Source organism: Ammospiza nelsoni, chromosome 2, assembly GCF_027579445.1.
Source record: "Ammospiza nelsoni isolate bAmmNel1 chromosome 2, bAmmNel1.pri, whole genome shotgun sequence".
NCBI lineage: Eukaryota > Metazoa > Chordata > Aves > Passeriformes > Passerellidae > Ammospiza > Ammospiza nelsoni.
In genome coordinates, this window is record NC_080634.1 from 20,559,186 (window position 1) to 20,581,769 (window position 22,584).

Below are 22,584 nucleotides of genomic sequence, written 5' to 3' on the forward strand. Positions count from 1 at the left end.
CCCTTTTGCAAATTGCTGGCAGTTGTGCTTGTCATTTCCTGTGTGTCAAGCTGCATCAGCACAGAGTTTTTGTAGCCACTGTATTAAATTTGGCATCCCACACTGAAAACTGAAGAGTGAAATTCTCAGCTGGTTGTTTCCTGACTTTCATGGTCTTCTTTCTCATCAAGTGTAATATAATTTGTATGGATGAAAAATTGCAGTTGTGTCCACACATTTTAGTCAACAACAGATCACTCACTCTTTGCAGGGTACTTTCTGAGAGGCTTCAAACAATGCAATGCTGGTAAATAGGTGAGCACCTTGTTGCACACTTTCTCCTCATCGTCTACCTGCTGTAGCTCTGCAGAGGCCTATTGAGCACAGGGAACAGGTAGATCTCCCCAAGACAGGGGCAGTGTGTGTCTTCTAGAGTGAGTGTGAATTCCTTGGTGTGTTTTTGTGTGAGCACAGAAGGAGATAGGTGATTGGACAGCAATTTGTCCCTCAGAGTGAGGCTGTCAGCATCTTGAGCAAATCATAGACCAGTTATGGTCATAGACCAGGACATTGTCAGAGCTTTTTGATTTGCACTGCTTAAAAATGATGTACCACTTAGAGAGGCCTCTGAGTGGCATAAATCAGCTGTGATACAAGGGAGACAAGCTTTGAAGATGCCGTTTAAATGAATCTTGCTGTTCCAAAACCAAGGGAAAAAACCTATTTGTTTTGGTCTTCATCTTGATGAAGTTCAGTTTAATCTTCATATTAAATATGAAGATTATCTTCATATGAGCTCCTGAGCCACGTCATTTTGTCTAAGACTGTTTTGTGCTTTATAAAAACTGTGCACAGAAACCCTTGCTGCTGATTGCTGACTGATATCTGTCAACACCTCCAGTCATGGACAAGCCACAGCTACCTAAAGGCACTCCTTCAGAGCTTCCCTCTCACTGGCATCAACATGTTTTTAGAGTATTTTTTGTGAATGCTTCTTGTTTATGTAGCAATATTATTTAACTTATACTATAATTTTTATGTAAGGAGGAAATGCATGGTGGGTTTTGGTGTGTTGGGGTTTTGTTGTGGGAGTTTTGGTTTTTATTTTTCTTGTAATTTTATTCTGGTGCAGCTGGGTGTAACAGCTAAAACAGCATTCATATCTAGTACACATGGTCAGTAATGCTCTGAGTGGTCCAGGAATTTGCCAGCTAAACTCTGAAGAGATAAGACAATGAATTGACTTGAGAAATGTGATTGAACCTCTAGCTGATCTCACAACAAACCATTTGATTGTGACAGGAGATACCTTAAAGACAGACTTCTATGAAGTGCAAGAGACTTTTCAGGCAGCTCTTGCTGTGCCTACAGCAACTGAGAAACATTTTTTATCTGCTTAAATGTGTTGATTTGCACAGGAAAATGCCTGAGGCATGGTGGTGGTGTCTGATACAAATGGGCTTTCCAGAACAGACAAGATGTAGATACCTTATAGGAAGTGGAAACTACTCTTGCAAATATAGAAATGGTCATGTAATCTTTTGTATCTAGATGAGATGATCAGGACATATTTTGGATCCAGCTTAGAAAATTTGAGACTGTAGTTCAAAATAAACTGTCAAGCATTTGGATATCCAGGTGATGATTTTGTGCAGGTCCCATCTCAGCAAGACTGTGCTGTGTTCTCCTGTTCACTGGAGTTAACTTCTCAGAGGGAGCCAGATATGCAGGAAGAGCCTCTCCATAGCCACTGCTCCACAGCCTGAAGGAAGTAGAGACTTTTCTCTGAGGAACAAATTGGTTGAGACTTGTTGATCAGTAAATTCCTGCTAGAAACATTCCACGATTTCTGTTGTCTTTCACCTTATTTTAGGCAGCCAACATTTCAGTCCAAATGGTATCTGCAGAAGACAAGTTGGCAAAGAGGATTCTGGCAAGGAAAAAGCATGACAAATTGAAGAAAAAAGATAAGTTGCTATGGAATTTTCAAAACAAAATAATTCTATTTACCCTCATTCTATTCGTTTTAGGAGTTGTAACATGGACATTACTGTGGCTCTTTATTGGTGAGTTGCTGAAAGTTCATGCAACTCCATATATCATTATCACCAATAGTACTTTCAGATGACTTTAGGATCTCAGTTGTCCTGAGGGCTGTTTCTAAAGTAAACATGGAAATTTTAAAATGGGGTCTGAAAAACTTTTTTCTTTGCTAAGACTTAACAAGTAATAATAAAAACTGGCTTTAGGGAACGTGATTTTATTTCAGGGGTATGAAAAACATTTTAATGTGCAAGCTGATTTGCACAGACATGACAGGTTTTTATGAGCTTGATTCCTCAGAAGTTTTGCCTTCCGTTGTGTTTCTTGGTGTTCTGAAGTTCAGATAAGTACATTCTTTTTCAGAATGGATTTAAGGAAGTAAAAGGAGAGTAAATTAAATTTGTGTGTAATTAAGCATTAAAAGCTATGTTTTCCTCTTTAGGCCCCTGATACTAATACTGCCTAAGATACCTTAGAGATGCTCCAGAATCTGGATGTTGATACTGCCTTCAGTTGTGCTGGCTTGTTTGTATGGTGGTGTCTTATCTTTTGTGTAGGTAACAGGAGCTCATTAACCATAATTTGGTACACATCTAGAACCGTTTGGCTATAAAAGTGTAGCGTTCTTTGGGTAGTTGTTTCAAACTACAAAGTTGATTAGGCCAAATAGATTAATTTGGTTTAGAATTTAATAAAAAACCTTCATTGTTATTAAAAAAAGGCTAACTGTCTTCTTTGTTTCTTGCAGTTCAGGCAGAAAACAAAGATGCATTGTATTTTGTTGGACTGTTTCGTGTTGCCAATATAGAGTTTCTTCCAGAATATAGGCAGAAAGAATCAAAGGAATTCCTCTCTATGGCACAGACTGTACAGCATGTGGTAAGATGGGTGGGCTGCTTGGTTAGCAAAAAAAGATCAGAGCTGTGGACAAGGGATGTTTAGATACCATTGAGGCTGCTGTGGTGCTCTTCTACCCCTTCCCTCTCAGAGGATTATGTGCAAGCGGTGGCTGTCTGGAGGTATGAAGGAACTGACTGCTTTCAGCTTGTTAATCACAAACAGTTCTGAATGGATCTGGTTTTTACATTTGACTTAAAATTTTCCATACTTTAGATCTGGGACTAAAATTCTACAAAAGTCCTTAAACTCAATGGCCACCTTTGAAACATCAAACAGAAAAAATCTCAAAATTTTTTGCATTTACACTGGTATCTTCTGCCTTAAAGCATCCATATTTACCCTAGGGATCACAAACATATTTCAGACAGAAATTTACATTTCCTTCTAATACTACGTATTCTAAAGACCGTTATACTTCCCAAATACCTTGTATTAGTCAAAGCAAAAATAGAACTCTTGATCAATAGCTGCTCTACAGTGGGAAGAAAGGGGTGGGGGGCAATCTTGGTTAAAAGGGAATTTGACTTTAAATACATTTGGTGTAGGCAGCAAAAATACATTTTTGCCAGGAATGCTATCCACATAAGGATTCAAGCGACTGTATGAAAACTACTAAACAAAACCAACAACAACAACAACAAAAAATGTTAGATGAAACCAAGAAATTTTTCAATAATTACTAATTTCAATAATTAGTTTTTGTCACCTTATAATGTGAACTAATGTTCCTGTTTTTCAGTTCTTTCCAAGTCCTGCATATTAATTGTTGAAGTTCTTTCAGATAACCAGTGCAGGGCATCACCTTTCCCTGCTATCCATGGAGCAGCTCTAATGTCCTGTATTTCTTGTGTCTTGCTCTTGTCCTGCCCATGTCATACATAGTGGAGAGAGGCACCAGAGAGAAGGTGTTGAGCTGCCAGTGTCAACACCTCCTACTTTAACATTACTCAGAATTTATTTTTTATCTGTGAGCTTTGCCTGAACTTATCAATGGATTTTGGGATTTTGTTTGTTGTCCTCAAAACCCTTTTGTTACTGGCTTCTGACCCAGAGACCCCAAGTGGTGGTAAAAAAACCTCTCAAGATAGGTTCTTTCCATTTGATAGTAGCAGTAATACATAAAATCTCTTGTACCTTAATCTAGAGCAAAATTGAGCTCCACCCACCTTTTTTAGGCCCTTAAAATTATTGTTTAAACTTCCTGTTTCAAATGATGAAGGTTAGGGTTAATATGGATGTGATTTTTACAGTGTTTGCAATATTCTGTTTCATAGTCCTTTGCACATTAGTTTTAATCATAAAGCAGCAGAGTGATGTCCGAACAGCTTGAGGTACATGCCACCTTGTGGCTTTGAACAGGATGGGGAGAGGAAAGTTGTTGTCACACCAGTATTATCACAGCCCAGCAACAGGGAGAATCAGGAGCTTGCTTTGCCCAAAGACAGTCCTTTGGCAGGGAACAGGGAGAGATTTTGCTTCTCCACGTTTTACACTGTGTTATTGGAAAGAAATATATTAATACTAAGCTGTTGATGAAGAAAATAGACACAAAGGAATCAAAGTGCAAAAAATTCCATGGACACATTAAAAAAAGAATAATTCCTTAGCTGTGAGTGGAATCAAGCACTAGGGTTCTCATCCAGGGAAGGTGTGGAGTCTCCATTCTTAAAGGTAAAACTGGAAATGGCCCTGAGCAATGTGGTATAGTCAACCCTGCTTTGAGCAGTGGGATTGTACTAGATGCTCTCCAGAAGCCCTTTCCTATCTCAGTCTTTCTATGATTCTGTGGGAAAAGCTCTGGTATGTGCTGTTCACTGCACCTTAGTAACAACACCAAAAAAAGTGTTGTGAATGTGTGCACATTTTTTGAAGTTTGGCCTTAAGTTTTAGCATCAGGATAGGGATGCTCTCTGTGTTTGGGATTTTCTGGGTGAAGGATATGCATTGTTGTCAAAATTCATTTATATGGAAAGAGCATTATTGTATATACCAACTGGCCATAGGCAGAAGATTTGATGTTTCCTAGGAATACTGGATTTATTACAGATGCATTGAAGAGCCTGTCTGTTCATCTTCTCTTCTGCCTAGCTTGGCTGATGTATGTCTGGAAGTGAGTGCATGTTGCATAATCTTGGTGGAAAATAGGTTGCTCCTAGAAAAGCCTGGGCATATAGCATCTCTAGGGGTAACTGGTTTTCAGAATGCTAAATCTTTATACTTTGTCTTTCAGATGAACTTGGTTTACACAACTTCTTCTTTCTCCAAATTTTACAAGCAGTCCACTGTCTCAGAAGTCAGGTAAAACTGTGGTTAAAGTAATTGCATTTCTGCTGGGCGGTAGATAATGTAATAAGCCCACAAAACAAGCTTATTTTTAATAGTTATAATTCAATGTCTTTGCTATGTACTTGAACTGATAGCAAAATAGGTTTATAACCTATACCAATTCATTTAACAAAAGTAAGGCAAAACTAAAGTCATATAAACAGTTCCTTGTCTGCAAGAAATACAATGCAAGATGAACAGAAACAATGTCAATTAAGAGGTTTGGTAATCCTTTGGCTCATGTAGAAGTTTAACCACTTAAACATGCTGTTGGAGCACAACTCTGTGTTATTGATTAAATTGCACATATTTTGTGAGTAATGTTACTGGAGTAAAAGCATTTTCTACTTAAGATGAAGGAAATCTATGCACTAAAGTATTCTTACTCTAATATTCATGTTTGCAGCAAATGTTAGAAGTTTAGTTAGTTTCAATCATCCAGAACCAAATACATTTTTGCTTCAGAAACTGGAGGTTTCTGGGCTGTGTTTGATTTAAAGGCCTTTCTCCCCACCAAGGAGGTAGAGATTAGTGTGATCATATGTGGGATCTCAGCACCTCAGGATGGAGGTGCAGAGAGGCCGAGACCACCCTTGGGGGGCTCGGGAGTCCTGGAATGCTGCCAGAAGTGTCAGGTGGCAGGGCTTTAATCCTACACAGGAGATGACACTTGTATGAGGACTGGGAGGAATTCACTGGGTATATGGTGAAGGGATAAGTTAGTTAAAGTGTAAAACACAGGGTTTAGGATTTTGGTACAGGGGGGTCTAAAGAAGTAAGATGGAGGAATTGGGGCGTGTCCCGTCCTTCTTCTTCTTCTTCTTGGCCTCCATCTTCTGTGGTGGTGGTGGCACTTTGGGATTGGTTATTACTAGAAGTGCACCGGTTAATAAGGGTAGAAGGTATTGGGGAGAAATGATAAATATTGTACACGTAACTTAGGGTATAAAGATAAGTGACCGCCCAGGGGCTTCGGGAGTGTGCCCATGGCTGACTTGCTGTGCAGACCTCTGTCGGGCTGAAAGAAAATCTTTTAGATAAACAATTAATAAACACCAAGACCGAGACAAGATCAGAAGTCTCTCCTCGTCCTTTGAAGCGTCGGCTCTTCAAGGCCATCCCTGGGCCTTTCCAGGCCACCTAAACAGCTCACAGAAAACCTTACAAGCCAAAACAGCCGAGAAACCGAGCAAATGTCATCCCTGAGCTATCACCCAGTCATAAATCAGCAAAGAGAAACAGTGAAATTTACAAGTGGCGTCCCTGAGATATCTCCGGACATAAATCAGAAAAAAGAAAAACATGAAACCTTACAATCATACATTATACATAATGTGTTACCTAAATAGTCTAGGAATCATTTCCTATATACTGCAACACACTGTGCAGGGTGAAATACATACCACTGCAGAGCTCAGCATTTCTGGAGATGATAATTCTACTGTTTGTGTTCTACTATTTATGTTTTGATCTTTAGGAAATAGTCTAGCTCTAATTCATGTGAAGACAATGTGATTTCCATAGAATCTCCATAGTTAGGGGCCCTCAGGAAATCAGCCTACTGAATATTGCCAACTGGATGTGAAGAGCGTGTTTTGGTGTTTTGAGATTTGTCATGTTTGTTTATTTGTTTCTTTAGGGTAAAATATACATTCACTGGGTTAAAGTAATTATAAAATATGGAAATGAGCCATGCACTTCTGAATTTATGCTTCAGAAGCTTGGGCTAAGAGTCTAGTCTTCAGAGGACTTCCAACAGTGTGATAACCTGAGCTCTTTATTTCAGTAACAACAACAATGGAGGCCTTCTTATTCATTTCTGGATCGTATTTGTGGTACCACAGGCGAAGGGGCAAGTGCTGTGTGAGGATTGTGTGGCTGCCATTTTAAAGGATTCCATTCAGACAAGTATCATCAACCGGACTTCGGTGGGAAGTCTTCAGGGCCTTGCAGTCGACATGGATTCCATTGTCCTTAGTGGTTAGTAGTAGAACACATCCATATCCTTGACAAAATACTTCATTAAGCAAATATTTTTATTTTGGAGTAGAAAATTCTATAAATAAACTAAAATCTTGATCCTACACCTCTAGCTTCTATTACTAAAATTGTAATAGAGGAAAAAAACTGTGAAGAAAAACAAAAATGAGATTTGAGGTCAAATCAAGGTGCAAATTGTCCTTGTAAGCAGTGATTGCAAAACTTCCTGTATGTGGTTATGTTCATAGTCAGGAGGTAAAATGGAGTCATTTGTAGGCAGATTTGGGTTTGTCTGTGATTTTAAAAGCATAAAAACATGAAGGGTTAAGGTGGATCACTTCATTGAAAATGAGATCACTCCTTTATTAAAGATTAAAGAAGAGATTTTAAAAGGTGCCCATTTGCTAAATAACTTTCGTGCCATTCCTGTCTGGGGAACAAACTCACAACCTGTGATTCAAGCACATTTAATGTATTAAGCTACAAAATCTTTAATGACTTTCCATTCTAAGGGCATCAGCCAGAAAATGACGTTCAGGGTACCTCTATCTCAGTCCTTCAACTGACTTTGATTGCTTAATTGCCATGCAGTATCTTCTTGCCTCACTTCCAAAGCTGCTTGCAGAATTTTCAGAAATAAAGGGGGCTAGGGCAAACCCTCTCACTGAGAAAAGTGTTTTGTCCTGTGTGTTCAGTGTTAGGACTGAGGTGTGATTGAATTAAACCCTGAATTCTGGATTTCAGGCAAACAAGAGGACTCACACAACTTTTTTTCTATGCAGCAGGTCTTCGGTCAGATTATTGGTCAACAACGGGAACAGGTAATTCACCCTTTTGGCAGCTTCCTGTAGAGGAGAGGTGGAGAACAAAGCTTTTAGTTTAGATACTGTTCAGTGTTAATTTAAGAGGGCTCAATTCAGCCTTGGCATTTAAGTCCTGACTTACTAAAAGGATGACCAAGAGTCTTGCATGTAACAAACACAGGAACTCTCTACCTTTAATCTGCCTGGTAAATTTTTAGATGTACCTGGTGACATAGTAGGGAAACTAACTAAATCAGGTGTTTGCTATTCATTGTGTTGACCAGCAGATTAACCTTTTCTTAACTGGACAGTAATGAATTTAATATGCTGAAAAAGAGCATGTGTTGTCCATGCTTTTGTCCAATCTTTATCCACCTTAACTCCCTTTTCTCCAAGGTTAATGGTGAGTTATTCTTTTGAATGAATTCCCTAACAGTAATTACTTTAGGCAGTTGAGTTTTGCCAGGTTCGTGGGAGACACTGTTTGTACACCTGCTTGGTTTCATTTTGTAAACTCCAGAAGAGTTCTTTTTCAGTGTGCAAAGCACTGAATAAGCAGGTCAAAAGTACAGTACATCTACCTTCAGTAGTACATGGAGTAGCTATCTAGAAAAAAGGTGCTACTAGGCTGAGCAATAGTACCACACCTCTGATGGGGATACCTGCTAAGACTCTGTTGGGCCAACTGTTATCAATCAGCTGGGGATGTGTTGGCCTGCCTTGCTACTTGACACAGAGTGACTCTTCATCTTGAGAAATCTCAATTTTTTGTTTTTTTTTAAGGGCTTTATAGCTTTCCATGTTTGTGTTTTTCTTTCCTGAAACATTTTGTTGCACTTCTACCTGTGATTTTTCACTTCTGTTACCTTGTAAAGGTTTTAGTTTGCATATTTTTTTTGGAATCCAACTACTTTTGCCATGCAGCCAAGTCAAGCTCTGCTAGTTCTGAGGTCCACAGGCAGACTTCAGGTCACAGAGCAATGGTCCAATGTTTATATTGCTAACAGCCCATAATTTCTCAAAACTCAAGTCAACTTTGCTATAGCATTCATTTGTACAAGCCTCCCAATTTAAACTGCAAAGCAAAACAATATTGGCTTCTATCACATCTCATTAATGTGCATTTTATTTCTATCAAGAGTTTTACGTATTGGTGTTTACTTGCATAGCAATTTCATTTCCCACTTCCATGTTCCAGGGTGGAGAAGTTAGCCCACTTGGAACGTGGTTCCAATTTATTCCAGAATGTAGCCCTTAAAACAGAAGAAATTAAGAAGAACTCAACACAAATATTGTTGCTAAGGCTTTGTAGGACTTACATGGTGTCTTTTACACAAAGGGAGAAGGATGACCTGCCATATTCTAGATATCTTTCACAGACTTTGTATAGGTACCCACAGGTTTCAGATGGTATCTGTGGGAAGTGTGGAGTGGGTATATAATGAAGTTCCTGGGGACAAAGAGCATGGATGGCCACAGTACATGAGAATCTTATACTGGTACAATTGTATTTGCTGGGGTTCTTTGACTGTGTCTGTTTAGGACTATGGAAATGATGCAGAGGTAAAAGTGAACATGCAGCAGCACAAAATGAATGAGCATTGGCAGGCTGTATTTTGAGAGCAATGGAGTTAACTTTGGGTATGGAGATGAACCCAGTGTTTGGTTCAGGCACAGAATGGAGTGCAGATTCATTGAAGAATGGTGCTGGAGAAGGGACTTGTGGACATCCAGCTGATGTGAGGTTCCTGCATTGCCATAATATCTGATTATGCTGGGTTTCCTTGGCTAAAGACTTTATCCAGCTTTGGTTTCAAACCAGCATGCTTCAACTACTTGTAGTTCTAGAGTCAGTCTGAAGTTGACTGTGCCCCATAGCAGCAGCGACCTCTTCCCATTGTTAATTACTTAGTAGAAATAATGGTAGTTACATATAATTTTAGAGATTATGATCAAGGTTGGCTCTGCTAAGGGTGACTAGATAAGCACAAATAACTCTTATAAAAATAATGTTGTTGTGAAGAGATAAGAACAAGGACGAACAATTACTTAAACAAAGCTTTTAACTGTAATTAATTTAAATGGAATGTGACCCTTACAGATTGTTCATAAACATTCATAGCATTAGTTTCATGTTACATTCAATCATAGTTTCAAGATTGTAATTTAGAAGGGGAAGTTGGATAAAGCCTGCCACTTCCTGTCTTGATTAGCTACTGGTTAAAAGGTCAACGTTTAATTTGATTCAACAATTGGTAGTAAAATTTCACAGTGCTCTTAATTGTTGTTCCATGATGGTAACTATTTGAGCGACTTATGTTTGTAATAGGCAGAAATTAGGGCAAATACTCACTTTTGATCTTATTCTCCCTAATTTGCATTTTTCTTCCTTCTCACCTTTTAAAGAGCTATGTTAAGAGTTTTAGACATGACCAAACAAAAATTCCCTAAGCTTTTTGCTGACTGCTAACTGCAATATTGAATTGAAATAAAGACCTCGATATATTTTATTTGGAATTGCAGTTGTTCCAGCTTAATTGGAAAATTGAATGCAAATAGGGTAATATTTTTCTTATCCTTGTCTAAATTATGACACAAATTTTTACCCTTCTTAAAATGAATGTTGTGTAAGGGTAAGTTGCATAATTTTTATTTCCATTGTTTCCATTTGTTTCCAGTGTTTCCATTTGTTTCCAGTGTTTCCATTTCTAATGGTGATTTCTAGCACTGCAGAAATTTTCAGGACTGGGCAGAACAAAATCCTGGTCTGAATTCATTTTGATTCTGCTTTGAGCAGAATGTTGAGCAAGAAAACTCCGAGCATCCCTTCCAAACTAAAGGACTTGGTGAATCTGAATTTGTTGCTAGCACTTCTAGTTCATGTCATGATAAAACATTGAGAACCTTGACATTTGATCAATAAAAAAGCTGGGGGCATACAGACATGCAACTGTATTTACCTTTGATTTTGTTTTATATATTTTAAATATCCTAATGTCCGTAGGGGCAAGCAGTACATTTATGCTTTGAAAGTAGATGAGTATGTCCCAGTGAAGAATTAAGAAATTTATCCTCTAGAGACTCTGCAGAACTTTAACTGCAAATTGTACAAAATGGCACTGCTTTAGTGCAAATACCCTGCAAGAAAATACCCTGGCAACAGCACTGTTGGCCATGCTCTGTACTTGTTATAAATAGACTGTTCTTAAACCACAGAGTTTTATCTAAGATGAAAGCAGTGAATGACACAAACAGCCAGAAAGGGAGGCTTCACAAGGTGAAAGGGGAATGGTTTTAACCTGAAAAAGGATAAGTTTGGGTTTAGGGAAAGAAAAAATTCTTTACTGTAAGGGTGGTTGCCCAGAAAAGCTGCAGATGCCCTTTGGACATGTCTGAGGCTAGGTTGGCTGGGGGTCTGGACAGCCTGGTGGAGTGGAAGGTACCCCTGTCATGGCAGAGAGTTTGGAACTAAATGATCTCTTACAACCCAAACCACTCTCTAATTCTAATATTACTTTGCTTTCCAAGTTAGATATGCCTTCATAATTTGCTTTGGTTTAACACACAAGTTGTAGGGTTTTTTGTTTTAATGCCATGTGGATTTAGAAGTTTTGGAGTGATTGTGTCCAGTGTTGAAAATGTGACATTTTCACAGGAACAAATTGCATGTATGATCTCTATGCTGACCAACTACATGAGCACTTTCCTCTGGATACCCAAGCTACCTCAGAGAGAACAATCTGCTATTTTAAGCTTATTGCCTCTGTGGGCCACCTTGTCCGCCTTTCCATAGTATCCCTTCAGATTGAAGCAGATAACTGCATCACTGACTCGCTCACCATTTATGATTCTCTGATGCCAATCAAAGATAAGATACTCTACCGGTGAGTATAAATTTCTATTAAGAATTAATTGACAACTTTTGGTTTTTTTTTCTGAAGACCTATCATCTTCATGTTTTGGTTAGTTTGGTTTTGTTAAAATTGTTCTGATCTTCTTGTATTACTCACATAACACCTGACAAATTAAAATTTCTTGGATAAGTTATCTTGCTAATAAAAGGGAAAATTTTCTTCAGTTTTTTCTCTTTTTTTTTTAACTGCATCTTCACCTAGCTACAGAACTATGAAAAATTTGCGCACTACTGGGCAAAAGTTTCTGTTTCTTATCAGGAAACAGATGCTGACTGAAAGAGATTGTCAAAATTTCCTCCCTTAAGTAAGCTATTCTTTATTAAGATTAGTGCTTTTCAGATAAAGACTGAAGTTCTGAAACTAAGTCTTGTGATTTTCACTAACTGGCACTCACTAGTTCAGTGCTTTTTTTATCTGCTCTACTTGTTTAGAGGATTATGAAAATCTTGACTTGAAGCTGTGATGGGTTGAGGGATGCGGACTACCACTTTTTTTCTTGGTCTTCTCTCTCTTTAATGATCCATTATGTTTGTCTAGGAACTTTTTCTTTAAAATCCCTGATAATTAATTCCATAGGACTCTGTAAGTCAAAAGGAAACAACACCATCTCCATGAAGTAGACAAATGCTCAGCATTTTCACCTCTGAAACCTTTTCTCTGGCATTTCAGTCTGTGGATAAGCCTCAAAACCAGAGCATTGACTTTTCAGTCCTTTTTGAGAGCTGTCCTGTACTAATCTGTATCTCCAATTGACTTGGATGGTGCTCACTTACATGTTAGTATCTGTAGAGGACTGAAGATGTCTGCTAAGTAATGCATATGGAAAGTAATTTTTTTAAAAGGAGACTACTTGATTTGCTTAGGTTCTTAATTTCTGACTTGAAGAATAACTTTCTTGTCTTTTCCACTCCCCAATATGAAGATAAAACTGTTGGTCTAATAAAATAAGATTTTTCTTCAAGTTTTTTGTTAATTTTTTTCCTTCATTCATTTTTACTGGGAGTGAAGGCTGGAAGTCATCATCTCATAGAGTGAAATATTCCATATTAGTTTTCATGCAATTTCCTTCATTTTTGTAAGAAGAATTTTGAGTATTGAGTTTTAAATTGCCCTTGTAACAGGTATATTTTTGTTCAAGAGCATGGAGATTTGACTGGACTTTGAAGGAGGTAAGATCTGAACCAGTGGAAAATTTATGTCGAGTGAGAATAATGTGTTAATTATGTATTTGCTCTTCTTTCTTTCCCCTCAGAGCCTGTGAATCAGCTGATTCATTGGTGTCACTTGTGTCCACAAATAATCTCATGCTGGTAATATTTAAGGCAGCACAAGTAAAGGAGCAAAAGGAATTCCATGGCTATTTTGAGGTCATTACACAAGAAAGTAGGTTTGTTTTGTGTTTGGAAGTGTGTTTATTATATTGTCTCTTCTTCTGAAGTGTCTGTCATGTTTCTGACTATGGAAAAATGATTCCTGTATCTGAGTTTCTCCTTTTTACAAGTGCCTGTCTCCCCTTCACCTTCTCTGTGTTACTGCTATTGAGTAATGTAATCCGATCAGACTGGTTGTGAAGTATGAACACAAGGGGCTGAAAGCAGCCCTGAATCAGTTGGCGAGGACTGCAGTGTGCCAGTAGATGGGGGTGTTATTTCAGGTGTAGCAGTGGTCGCCCTTCTGCCTTGGGACTCGGGGATCATGTTAAAAGCGGAAGGATGACAGCACTAAAAACTGCTTTCAGAAAACAAAACTTCAGTTGCTTTGTCTGGATCTGCTATCAGTCCCTGCCTCCTCAGGAACACAAAAGAGTCTGTAACGTTTGTGCATCAAGCTCATGTCTTTATTGCTTTAATCTTTAAGAAATGCTGAGATCATAATCACAAATAGTGCAAGGAGTATCATGCTAGTGACCCAAGAAAAATCTCACACAACTCAGTGCAAGGAAATTCAAGCTGCTCAAAAAGATGCTGCATACTTTTAATGTTGACAGTAATTAAGCCTTAAAATATCATCATAAAAACATGTGATAAATCCCTCATAATAAACTTCAAGTTCTATTCTGCATGGGCTGTGGGTTGGTTTGTTGGTTTTCTTTAAGTTCAAGTCGAAGTTTTCTTTGTTTCTTTGCGTGTGCAAGTTTGTCTTTAATGAATTCTGTAAATCCATTGAGTTGTCATCCAAGAAAGTTTGGTTTCCAGGAGGCTGATTAGTTGAGTATGTTGTCCATTTCATTTCTAACTGGCTGCTTTCTAAGACTAGATGTCCCTGTGTAGTACTGCAGTGTGGATGTATTGGTATTCTTGTTTGCAAAACTGTCTTCAGTGAAATAACGTAGATTTTACAGGGTGTTCTTCTGGTCCTGCAGAGACCAACACTTATCCTGGCTCTTTACAGCCTTTGTCTTCTGTGTGCATTATTGGGAAGGGTCTCTTTTTAGAACTTGAATCCAGCTAAATATAATTCCTGACCTGCCCGGCTTTGCAGTGACAGACTTCTGATAAAATTGGATGCTTTATCCCACTGAATAGCTTTACTGAAAGTATATCAAGGTTTGCCCAATTTTGCCTCCTTTTATTTTTTCCCTAGGGTGTGGGAGAGCAATAGTGACAAAAGAGGAAACAGGCTATGAAGGGAGAATCACAAGTCCATATTACCCAAGCTATTACCCTCCAAAATGCCTGTGTGCATGGAACTTCCAGGTAGCATTATTCTTTCTCTCTTAGGCACTGCTGTGTGATTTGGGCACATAGAGCTTAAGTAAAGCAGAAGTTATTGAATTGGCAGTAACCTGCATCCTCACAGATGCAGTAGTTTAAAGAAATGGTATTGCTGAATAGCTGGCTGTGCTCAGGTGTTTTGTATCAGCTTTTTCTCTTTCTGTGCACTTGTTTTTAAGGAAGAGAACATAGTACCTAAGCTGTCCTATTACAAAGGTGAAGAGTTAAGAGTTTTGATATTAAGCCCGCAGAATTACTTCATGGCAGGCAATGCAAAACTTGACTGGTTTTAACTCTTCTCACCCCCAGAAAACTGAATGAAAAATATTGACAAAAAACCTAACCTAGTTATTACTGCCACTTCTCTGGTATCTTTTCGTATGCCTAATACATTTAATTTGTCTTCAGAATGGTCTGTCCTATCAGCACAATCCTGTGGTGTTTGTTTAATTTGGTATCCTTTTCCTGCATCATTTCATGCACTCTCCTGAAAGTAAATTGCTGAAAGTTGATGTTGTTTTAAAGTACTTCTGTTTTCTCTGACATGAGTGTTTCCTTATAAGTGCTGCTGAAATAAAGTCTCCAACTTAGGTTTTGCTCTTTAGTGTTTTCCTCTCTATGGAATGTAGCAATGGATATGATAAGATCCACTTTTTACTCATCTTTCTGCTTATGGTACTCATGCCTTGTTAATCTAGTAACTGACTAAAATGAATAACAGCAATATAAATGAAGTCCAGCTAGCTTACAGCCTCTTCCTCTTCTAAAATGATGAGGTGATTTTTGGGGGGCTAAATTTGCAGTCTTCAGTTCACCCTGGACTTCTGATAGAAAGGTTTATTGCTCAAACAAGTTTCATTTTCAGTGCTGTATTTTCGTGCAATATTGAAAATTTGCTCATTTCCCAAGTTATATTTTCGATAAGAGAGAGGGAGAAAAATTTTCATTTCTGGTTTTTTGCCCTGAATCAGTCCTTGTTTTTAAACGAACACTGCTTTGCCATTCAAAAAAGGTTCTCTTCCTTTTTATGAAAGGAATTTCCAATTAAGTACGAACACTTGTGATTTTGCTGGGTTTAGAAATGTTTTGTAAAATATGAAAGAATGCATGGCTGCGCAGGTGCTAGAAGAAGACTATAATAATGTGGTAGAAGTAACTCCTAGCATTACAAATGTGACACAAGCATTCCAGGCAGTATCTTAACTCTAAAAATCCTCTGAGGCTCTGTGTCCTTACACAAGTACATTTGGATGTATTTGAGTGCTTTGATCTTGATACAAAAGCTGCTTTCTATGGCCAGTGGCTCTCTAAAGATGAGAAGACTATTGGCTAGAGGGAGAGAAAGCCTGCAGATGTGGTGGGCCTGTGCCAACCCTAGACTCAGGACTGAATAGCTGGCAAGAGTGTAAAGTGCTGGCTGTTGAACTGGTGAAGCCAGCACAGCTCCCAGGGTGTGGCAATGCCAAGCTCCGTAATTCCTGAAATACATTTATACACTTTTATGTTCTATGCCCACAAAAGGAAAAGGAAGACTACTTGCACTATCTTTCTTGCTCACAACAGACCCCACGGAAGAGCCTTGGTATAGCTCTGAAGTTCCATAACTATACCATTAGTGAGAAGAATATTAAAGGCTGTGAGCGAGGATGGTGGAAAATTAATGAACACATGTAAGTACTCTGCATGGATTATTAATGTAATGGTACCAAATAAGCCATCCCATCACTACTGCAGCTCACTCAGAAAGCTTCCACAAGGACAGAAGTAATTCACTGGGGTGTCCTACCATTCTTTCATTTTAGCTGATGATGTAACAATCCTTATAAAATAAGAGTGTGTGTGTGTGTGTGTGTATGTATGTGTGTGTATGTATATATATATACATTGCTCAAGAGAACAACAAATCTAATTAACTTCTTGGTGATTTGGAATAGAACTGTAACTGCTTCCTCATTCCAGTCACTGACTCTTGAAAGAGAAACTGCACAAAGTGGCTTTCAAGAAACCACTGTTTTAGAAGTATTTTTTATTCAAATATTGCTGCTGGTTTTTAACTAAGATACCACTGCTTTCCCAGCATATTGTCCATCCATGCTTTTCTCAGTTTCAAAGTCAGTATCTTTAGAATACTGGATGATGAGGCAAGGCTGGATTTAAAACATCCTTTTTTTTTTTTTTTCTTAAACTTCATTCAAATGGGAATCTCAGTAAGATTAGTCTTGAAACTTAAGTTTCTGAACTCACTACTGAAACTAAGTGAATTAGGCCCTTAAGAGTACAACTGAAAGAATTACAGAGAGAATAAAAAGCTTCATCTGTTCTTGAATAGCATGTTGTATTTATAGAGCGAAAATTCAATTTGAATCTCCTACAACTGTGCCTTTTATGGGAATTGGTTGCTGGACTAGATGAGTACATAAAAATACCAGTCAAAACACACTACATGTAGTATGTTTGTATGATTTTTGGGGGTCTTTTTATGAAATAAATTGAAAGATTTCTGATATTTGGGATGTTTGAGATAAAAAACAAAGGCAAAATCTGGAGGAAAATATTATAATAGGATCATAGTGAGGAATTCTCTGACACCGAACCCTGAAAGAATATGAGCAGCTTTTTGACAAACCTGACAATTATGCGTTCCACAGAATCAAATGTCCATGGTATGATTCTTAGAAGTCTACTCAGGGTTACTTTTGAAGTACTGCACAAGAACACACGCTCCTGCTTTCTGTTGCAAGTTGCTGGCTATAGTTATAGATCAAGACAAGCTTTCCTTTGAAAGACTGTGTTTTTCATTGAAAATAAGGCTTTTGAACCTTTGATTTTCTGTCCTATATTAACTTTTGAAGGGGAAAAATATGACTTCAAGCATGAAACGTGGTGATGTGTGGTTTTTTTGTTTTTGTTTTCCAAATTTTAACTGTTAATGAAATGGGGTGGGGGGGTGCAGGCAGGGGACCCCCATTTTTCAGCCTCTTGCCGTTGCAGCCTATGGGATGTTTATTCTGCTATCTTAGATAAAAATGGTTAAGAACCTTTGGGATATTGATATTAGTAAACCCTGTGAACAAGCAGGTGGTGCAGATAATGTTCCATCAGACCTCTAGGGACAGCTTTCTCTAACTAGAGACACTGAACATGACCATGCAGTTCTTCCTTGTCTTTCTTCCAGTTGACATACAATGCTTCACTGCCTTGTCAAAGAAGTTACAGCTGATGAACTTCTTACTTAAAATTCTCAGAGGCAGGAATACCAATGAGTGTCTTATGAGGAGACTACCAGAGCTTTATGTGAACACAAAGGTGCTTTATTTGTCTTAAAACTGTTAGTGCAATATGCCCTTGTTTCTGCTACAGCATGCATGAATCTGCTCATCCCCTGAAAAATTATCCTACTCACTTCTCCAACATATGGGCGGGATCCTCTTAATCAGTTTCTCTCTGGAGCAATGACACAGAGTTACAGATGGTCCATTTGCCCTGGACCTGGATATCTGACCAGTAAAACACCAGCAAAAGGCTCCTGAGGGCCTGTAGCTTTCTTTTACCAATCCCATGAGCATATGGCCTTTCACAGTGTGTAAAGGAGATGTACCTGTTTCAGCTTTTCCACAGATGGGCAGTAATTTCTTCTGCTTTTGGGGAGATGAATTTGTTTTATTTGTCTGAGAAGAGCTCAATGCAGACTTTAACTTTTGTTTGTTTGCTTGTTTGTTTGTTTGTTTGTGGCTTTTCGTTTGTTTGGGGTTTTTTATATTGCTAGGGTTTGTTGGAAGGAAGACTGTGTCAGTCATTGGCAGAAGAAGAAATGTAGAAAATGTCTGTGAGCTACTTGAAGGGAATCAGACTGGTAAACAGCATTTTGCTGTGCACTTTGACAGGCTGTTTTAGCTTGGGAGCATTGGTGACGAACACTAAACTTGGTGACAATTAGACTTCCTGTTGTAGGGAAGTCTGCACTCAACACTGATACATTTGGCGGGCGGGTGTACTGGCTTGAAGGCAAACCAGCAGGAGGAATTAGCTTCAGATTAATATTTTGCAAGAGCTTCCAGGTCAGAGCTATAATTTAATAGGAAAATTACAATAAAGGCAATAGTACAGAAACACTGGCCTAAACAGAGGAAGTCATAATACGACCTGACACCCTGTTGGTCAGGGTGGGGGTAGCAGTCCAACTAAATGGTGGCTGCAATGCCATTGGAGGATGGATACAGCCTTGTTGAAGCAGTGATCCTGAGAAAAGGGCTCCTCTTTTTCTGGAGATCCAGTGGTGGCTGTCAAGAGTCCTCTGGGTATCAAGTGGTGGTATTGTGGTGTCCCAAGCCCCAAATTTTTTACAGGCAGGACTGTTTGGTACATCCCCCAGGGCAGGGAATTCCACAATGGGGTAATGTAACTCTGTGAATCATTCTGGGGAGTACTTGACTTAGCAGAGTTGGCCCCCTCAGAGTGGTGACTGCCTCCCCAGAGGGAGTTATCAGGGTTCTTCATTTTAGCAGCTTACATATATGGTAGTAGAAATATGTACTTTTGATTACACCTTACATTGTAACCCAAGACTGTAGTTAGTGGGGTTTTTTGAGGTTTGAGGGTTTTTTGGTTGTTTTTGTTTTGGTTTGGTTTGGTTTGGTTTGGTTTGGGGGTTTTTTGAGGTTTTTTGGGTGGTTTTTTTGTTTGGTTTTTTTTTTTTTTTTTTTGTTGTTGTTGTTGTTTTTGTTTTGTTGGTTGGTTGGTCGGTTTGGGGGTTTTTTTGTGGTTTTTGTTGTTGTTTGGTGGTGTTGGGGTTTTTTTGTTGTTTGTTTTTGGTGGGTTTTGTTTTGGGTTTTGGGGTTTTTTGGGGTTTTTTTGGGGTTTTGAGGGTTTGTTTGCTTGCTTCTTTGTTTGGGGCTTCTTTTACAATTAATTTTGCTATAGTAAGAAGCTGTAAAATTAACTCAGATTTTTGTATCTGCTTCCAGGATGTCAAAGAGAAGTCTTTTTTTCTAAATTGTTTTCTTCCTTTATTTTTCATATTGCTGGAACAGATACCCCTAGATCTGTTGACAAGATGTTTGTTTTTAGTACAGTGAAATAGGGCGTACATGAAAACATATGAATGTGTCCATTCCCTTTGGCAGACCTCACTGGGATGCTCAGGACACTGAGGCAACATCTGTTCACATGGAAATCACTGACCAATTTTTCTCCATTTGGTGACATGAAGAATAGTCCTGGTGCAATGTTTGATGTGGAAAAATACACAAGGGGAATATTTACTTCTGGCTAATAGTCCACTGCTCCATTTAACAATACAAAAATCAATTTTTTTCTTTTGTTCTTTGTGTGCGTTTTGTTGTCAGTGAGTGACCTTGTATTGCTGCCAAACAAGTGTGTGTGCCAAGTCTGCTAAAAATCAATGCAGCCACCTGTGCTCTTAAATCTACTTAAGATTCGTATGTACTTTGATTTTGGCAGGAATATTAAAGCCAGATGTTTCTCTTTTAAGTGTTGCATTTTTGAGGCATTTTAGTTGAGCAGAGGAGGGAATCTTTATTTCCACTTCTAGAAAATCCTGTACTATTGATGTTCACTGATTTAGTAACTCTAAAACAGTCTCCATTTTTAAAATAATGATTCAACAACCTTTCCCTTGTCAAAGCAGCTTTGTTTTGTTGTGGGGTTTGTTTTTTCTTCTTTGCTTTTTTTAAATCTAGTTTTTTGTTGGCCCAGCCCCAATCCCCTGGTAGAGAATGGCATATTTGATGAAAGGAACATTAGAAATTAATTTAAAATGGATGGATTAAATATTTGCTGGCATCAGAAAGTATTTTGCTTTCTTTGAGTCAAGTGGCACCTAGGCAGAAGTCCAAGGAATTTTTTTGCCAAAATAGCAATTTAAAGTATATGTGCACTCAAGGCATTCTTTTTAGGACTATTTATTTGAAGGTGGGACATTGAGAAGTAAATTTCCACAACGTTAATGGTGGATGAAGACTGGGTAACTACTGAGAAATAGTTTTGGTTTTGGTTCTTAATTAAAGTATGGGAGCTGACTGTATTTCTGAATTTCAATGGTGTTGACATTTAAATTGTATGTAAGGCAGTTTCCCCATGAAGGCTGCTCTAGAACTCGCCTGGACACTTTCAGGTACTGTGGTTACTATGTTGATCACCAAACAGTGTTCCACGTCACAAGTTCTGCTGTCAGCGTGGAGTTGCAGTGCAGTTCGAAGGTCTCTGAGAGGCCCCTGCTGGTGGAATATGGCAGCTATAACATCGGCCAGCGTAAGATGGATTTTATCTCTTTCAACCCTTCTTTGCAATTCAGATCTGTGAAGTAGCATTTTTTGGGTCCAGTAGAACCTAATTAAGTTTATGCAGGAAATTACCTGTTGGGTTTCAGTTCATTTTCTTTTCTAATCTCACTAAGTCAGATGACTAGCAAACAAAGAACCTTTCTAGGCTGTGCATCTAAGGTTTGTGAGCATGTGCAGCATGCTCTACTTTCCTGCATGCACACTGTTCTCTTCTGCACAGTCCTCAAAGCTTCCTGCATGACTATAACCATGGTGCAGTCAGTTGAAGTCTATTCCTGTTTGTTTTAATCCCCAACATTTTGTTTGCAATTTTTCTGTTGCTATAAGGCTTATAGGTAATGAAAAGAGTACCAAATAACCATCTGCTTATATCAGTGTTTCCATGTATTTATATACAATGCGTGCAAATCAGAAATCTGAGCTGAAAAAACAGCTCAAAAAATTGATAAACTCTGAGACTGAGATTTTTTCAGTCCTGTAAAATACAACCTGTTTACTGGTACTTGCTCACCTGTGTTACTCTTACATATTCTTTTTAAGGTGGGAGAGAAGCAGTATTTTCTAGACATAGTTACTTGTCGCATTAGAGGAACTCTATTCAATATGTATATGTAGAGTATTTAAAAAGACGAGAAATTTGATTATTTTAGTTTATAAGGCAGAATTATGTAGTTCATGCACCTCCTCAACACAGGTTATTTTCCAAAGTTGCAAAGTGCTGCAAATTTTAGTTATTGGAAGTGAGATGTCATTTAAAACAAAGATGGCCTTCTAAGTAGTCTTGTGTTGTACCACAAAACACTGGCTTATTTGTTCCAGCCCTAGAGAGCCTTGGTACATATTCCAGGAACAGCTGAACTGGAACTTTAAAGATATTTTTTTCCTCTTCTTCAAATCCCAGTTTTCAACATTTGAATTCAATTTAAGTGCTGGAAATATATACAGACTGTTAAATTTAGATCAATTTTATTGTTCCTTGGAGCAGCTTAGTGACTGTAAATTGAAACAAGCTGGCAATATTTGTGAAAAATAAATCATGAGGTTTGGTTGCTTGGTTTTCTTGTTGTTTTGTTTTTATTATTTTTTTTCCTTTTTAACCTCCAGCATGTCCACCTGGATATTTCAAGTGTTCTACGGGCTTATGCATTCAGCAGATGCAGCGCTGTGATGGCATTAACAACTGCTTTGATGAAAGTGATGAACTATCTTGTGGTTTGTATTCACTTATTAGAGATCTTGACTGGAAAACAGTGAATGTATTCTCTAATCTTAGAAGGCAACTGAAACAAGGTGAAATTTTTTAATGAGAATAACAAAAGATGTTATTCTTTTGTACATCTGGGTACAGACTATCTGTCAGTCTCTTGAATGCTAAATTCATAATTAATTGGCAAGGGACAAAACCAAGAATAAAGAAGATATGCACTGGAGAGCACGAGGAAGAAATTTTGATGTGCAGTAATAGCTGTAGTAGGATGTATTTCCATTTGTGATAAAAGCTGGCAATTATTAATGAAGTTCTGTGCCATTTTGATGTGAGTTATTTTTGTGGGGGAACAACAAAGAGGGGTTCACAGAGTAGATGAGAGTGATACTAAGCATCACTACCTGGGGCACTCACTCA

General features: G+C 38.3%; 1 protein-coding gene across 1 annotated transcript in view; it reads left to right on the forward strand.

Moving 5' to 3' along the window:
- The first annotated feature begins 2,549 nt into the window (after positions 1-2,549).
- TMPRSS7 (transmembrane serine protease 7) overlaps positions 2,550-22,584 on the forward strand; it is a 28,171-nt gene continuing 8,136 nt past the window's right edge. The window contains exons 1-10 of the mRNA XM_059494055.1: positions 2,550-2,901; positions 5,153-5,220; positions 7,034-7,227; positions 8,010-8,048; positions 11,686-11,914; positions 13,197-13,327; positions 14,528-14,640; positions 16,222-16,328; positions 20,792-20,928; positions 22,065-22,172. Of these exons, the coding sequence (XP_059350038.1) occupies positions 2,878-2,901; positions 5,153-5,220; positions 7,034-7,227; positions 8,010-8,048; positions 11,686-11,914; positions 13,197-13,327; positions 14,528-14,640; positions 16,222-16,328; positions 20,792-20,928; positions 22,065-22,172 (1,150 nt within the window). The 5' untranslated portion in view covers positions 2,550-2,877. The remainder of the gene's footprint in view (positions 2,902-5,152; positions 5,221-7,033; positions 7,228-8,009; positions 8,049-11,685; positions 11,915-13,196; positions 13,328-14,527; positions 14,641-16,221; positions 16,329-20,791; positions 20,929-22,064; positions 22,173-22,584) is intronic.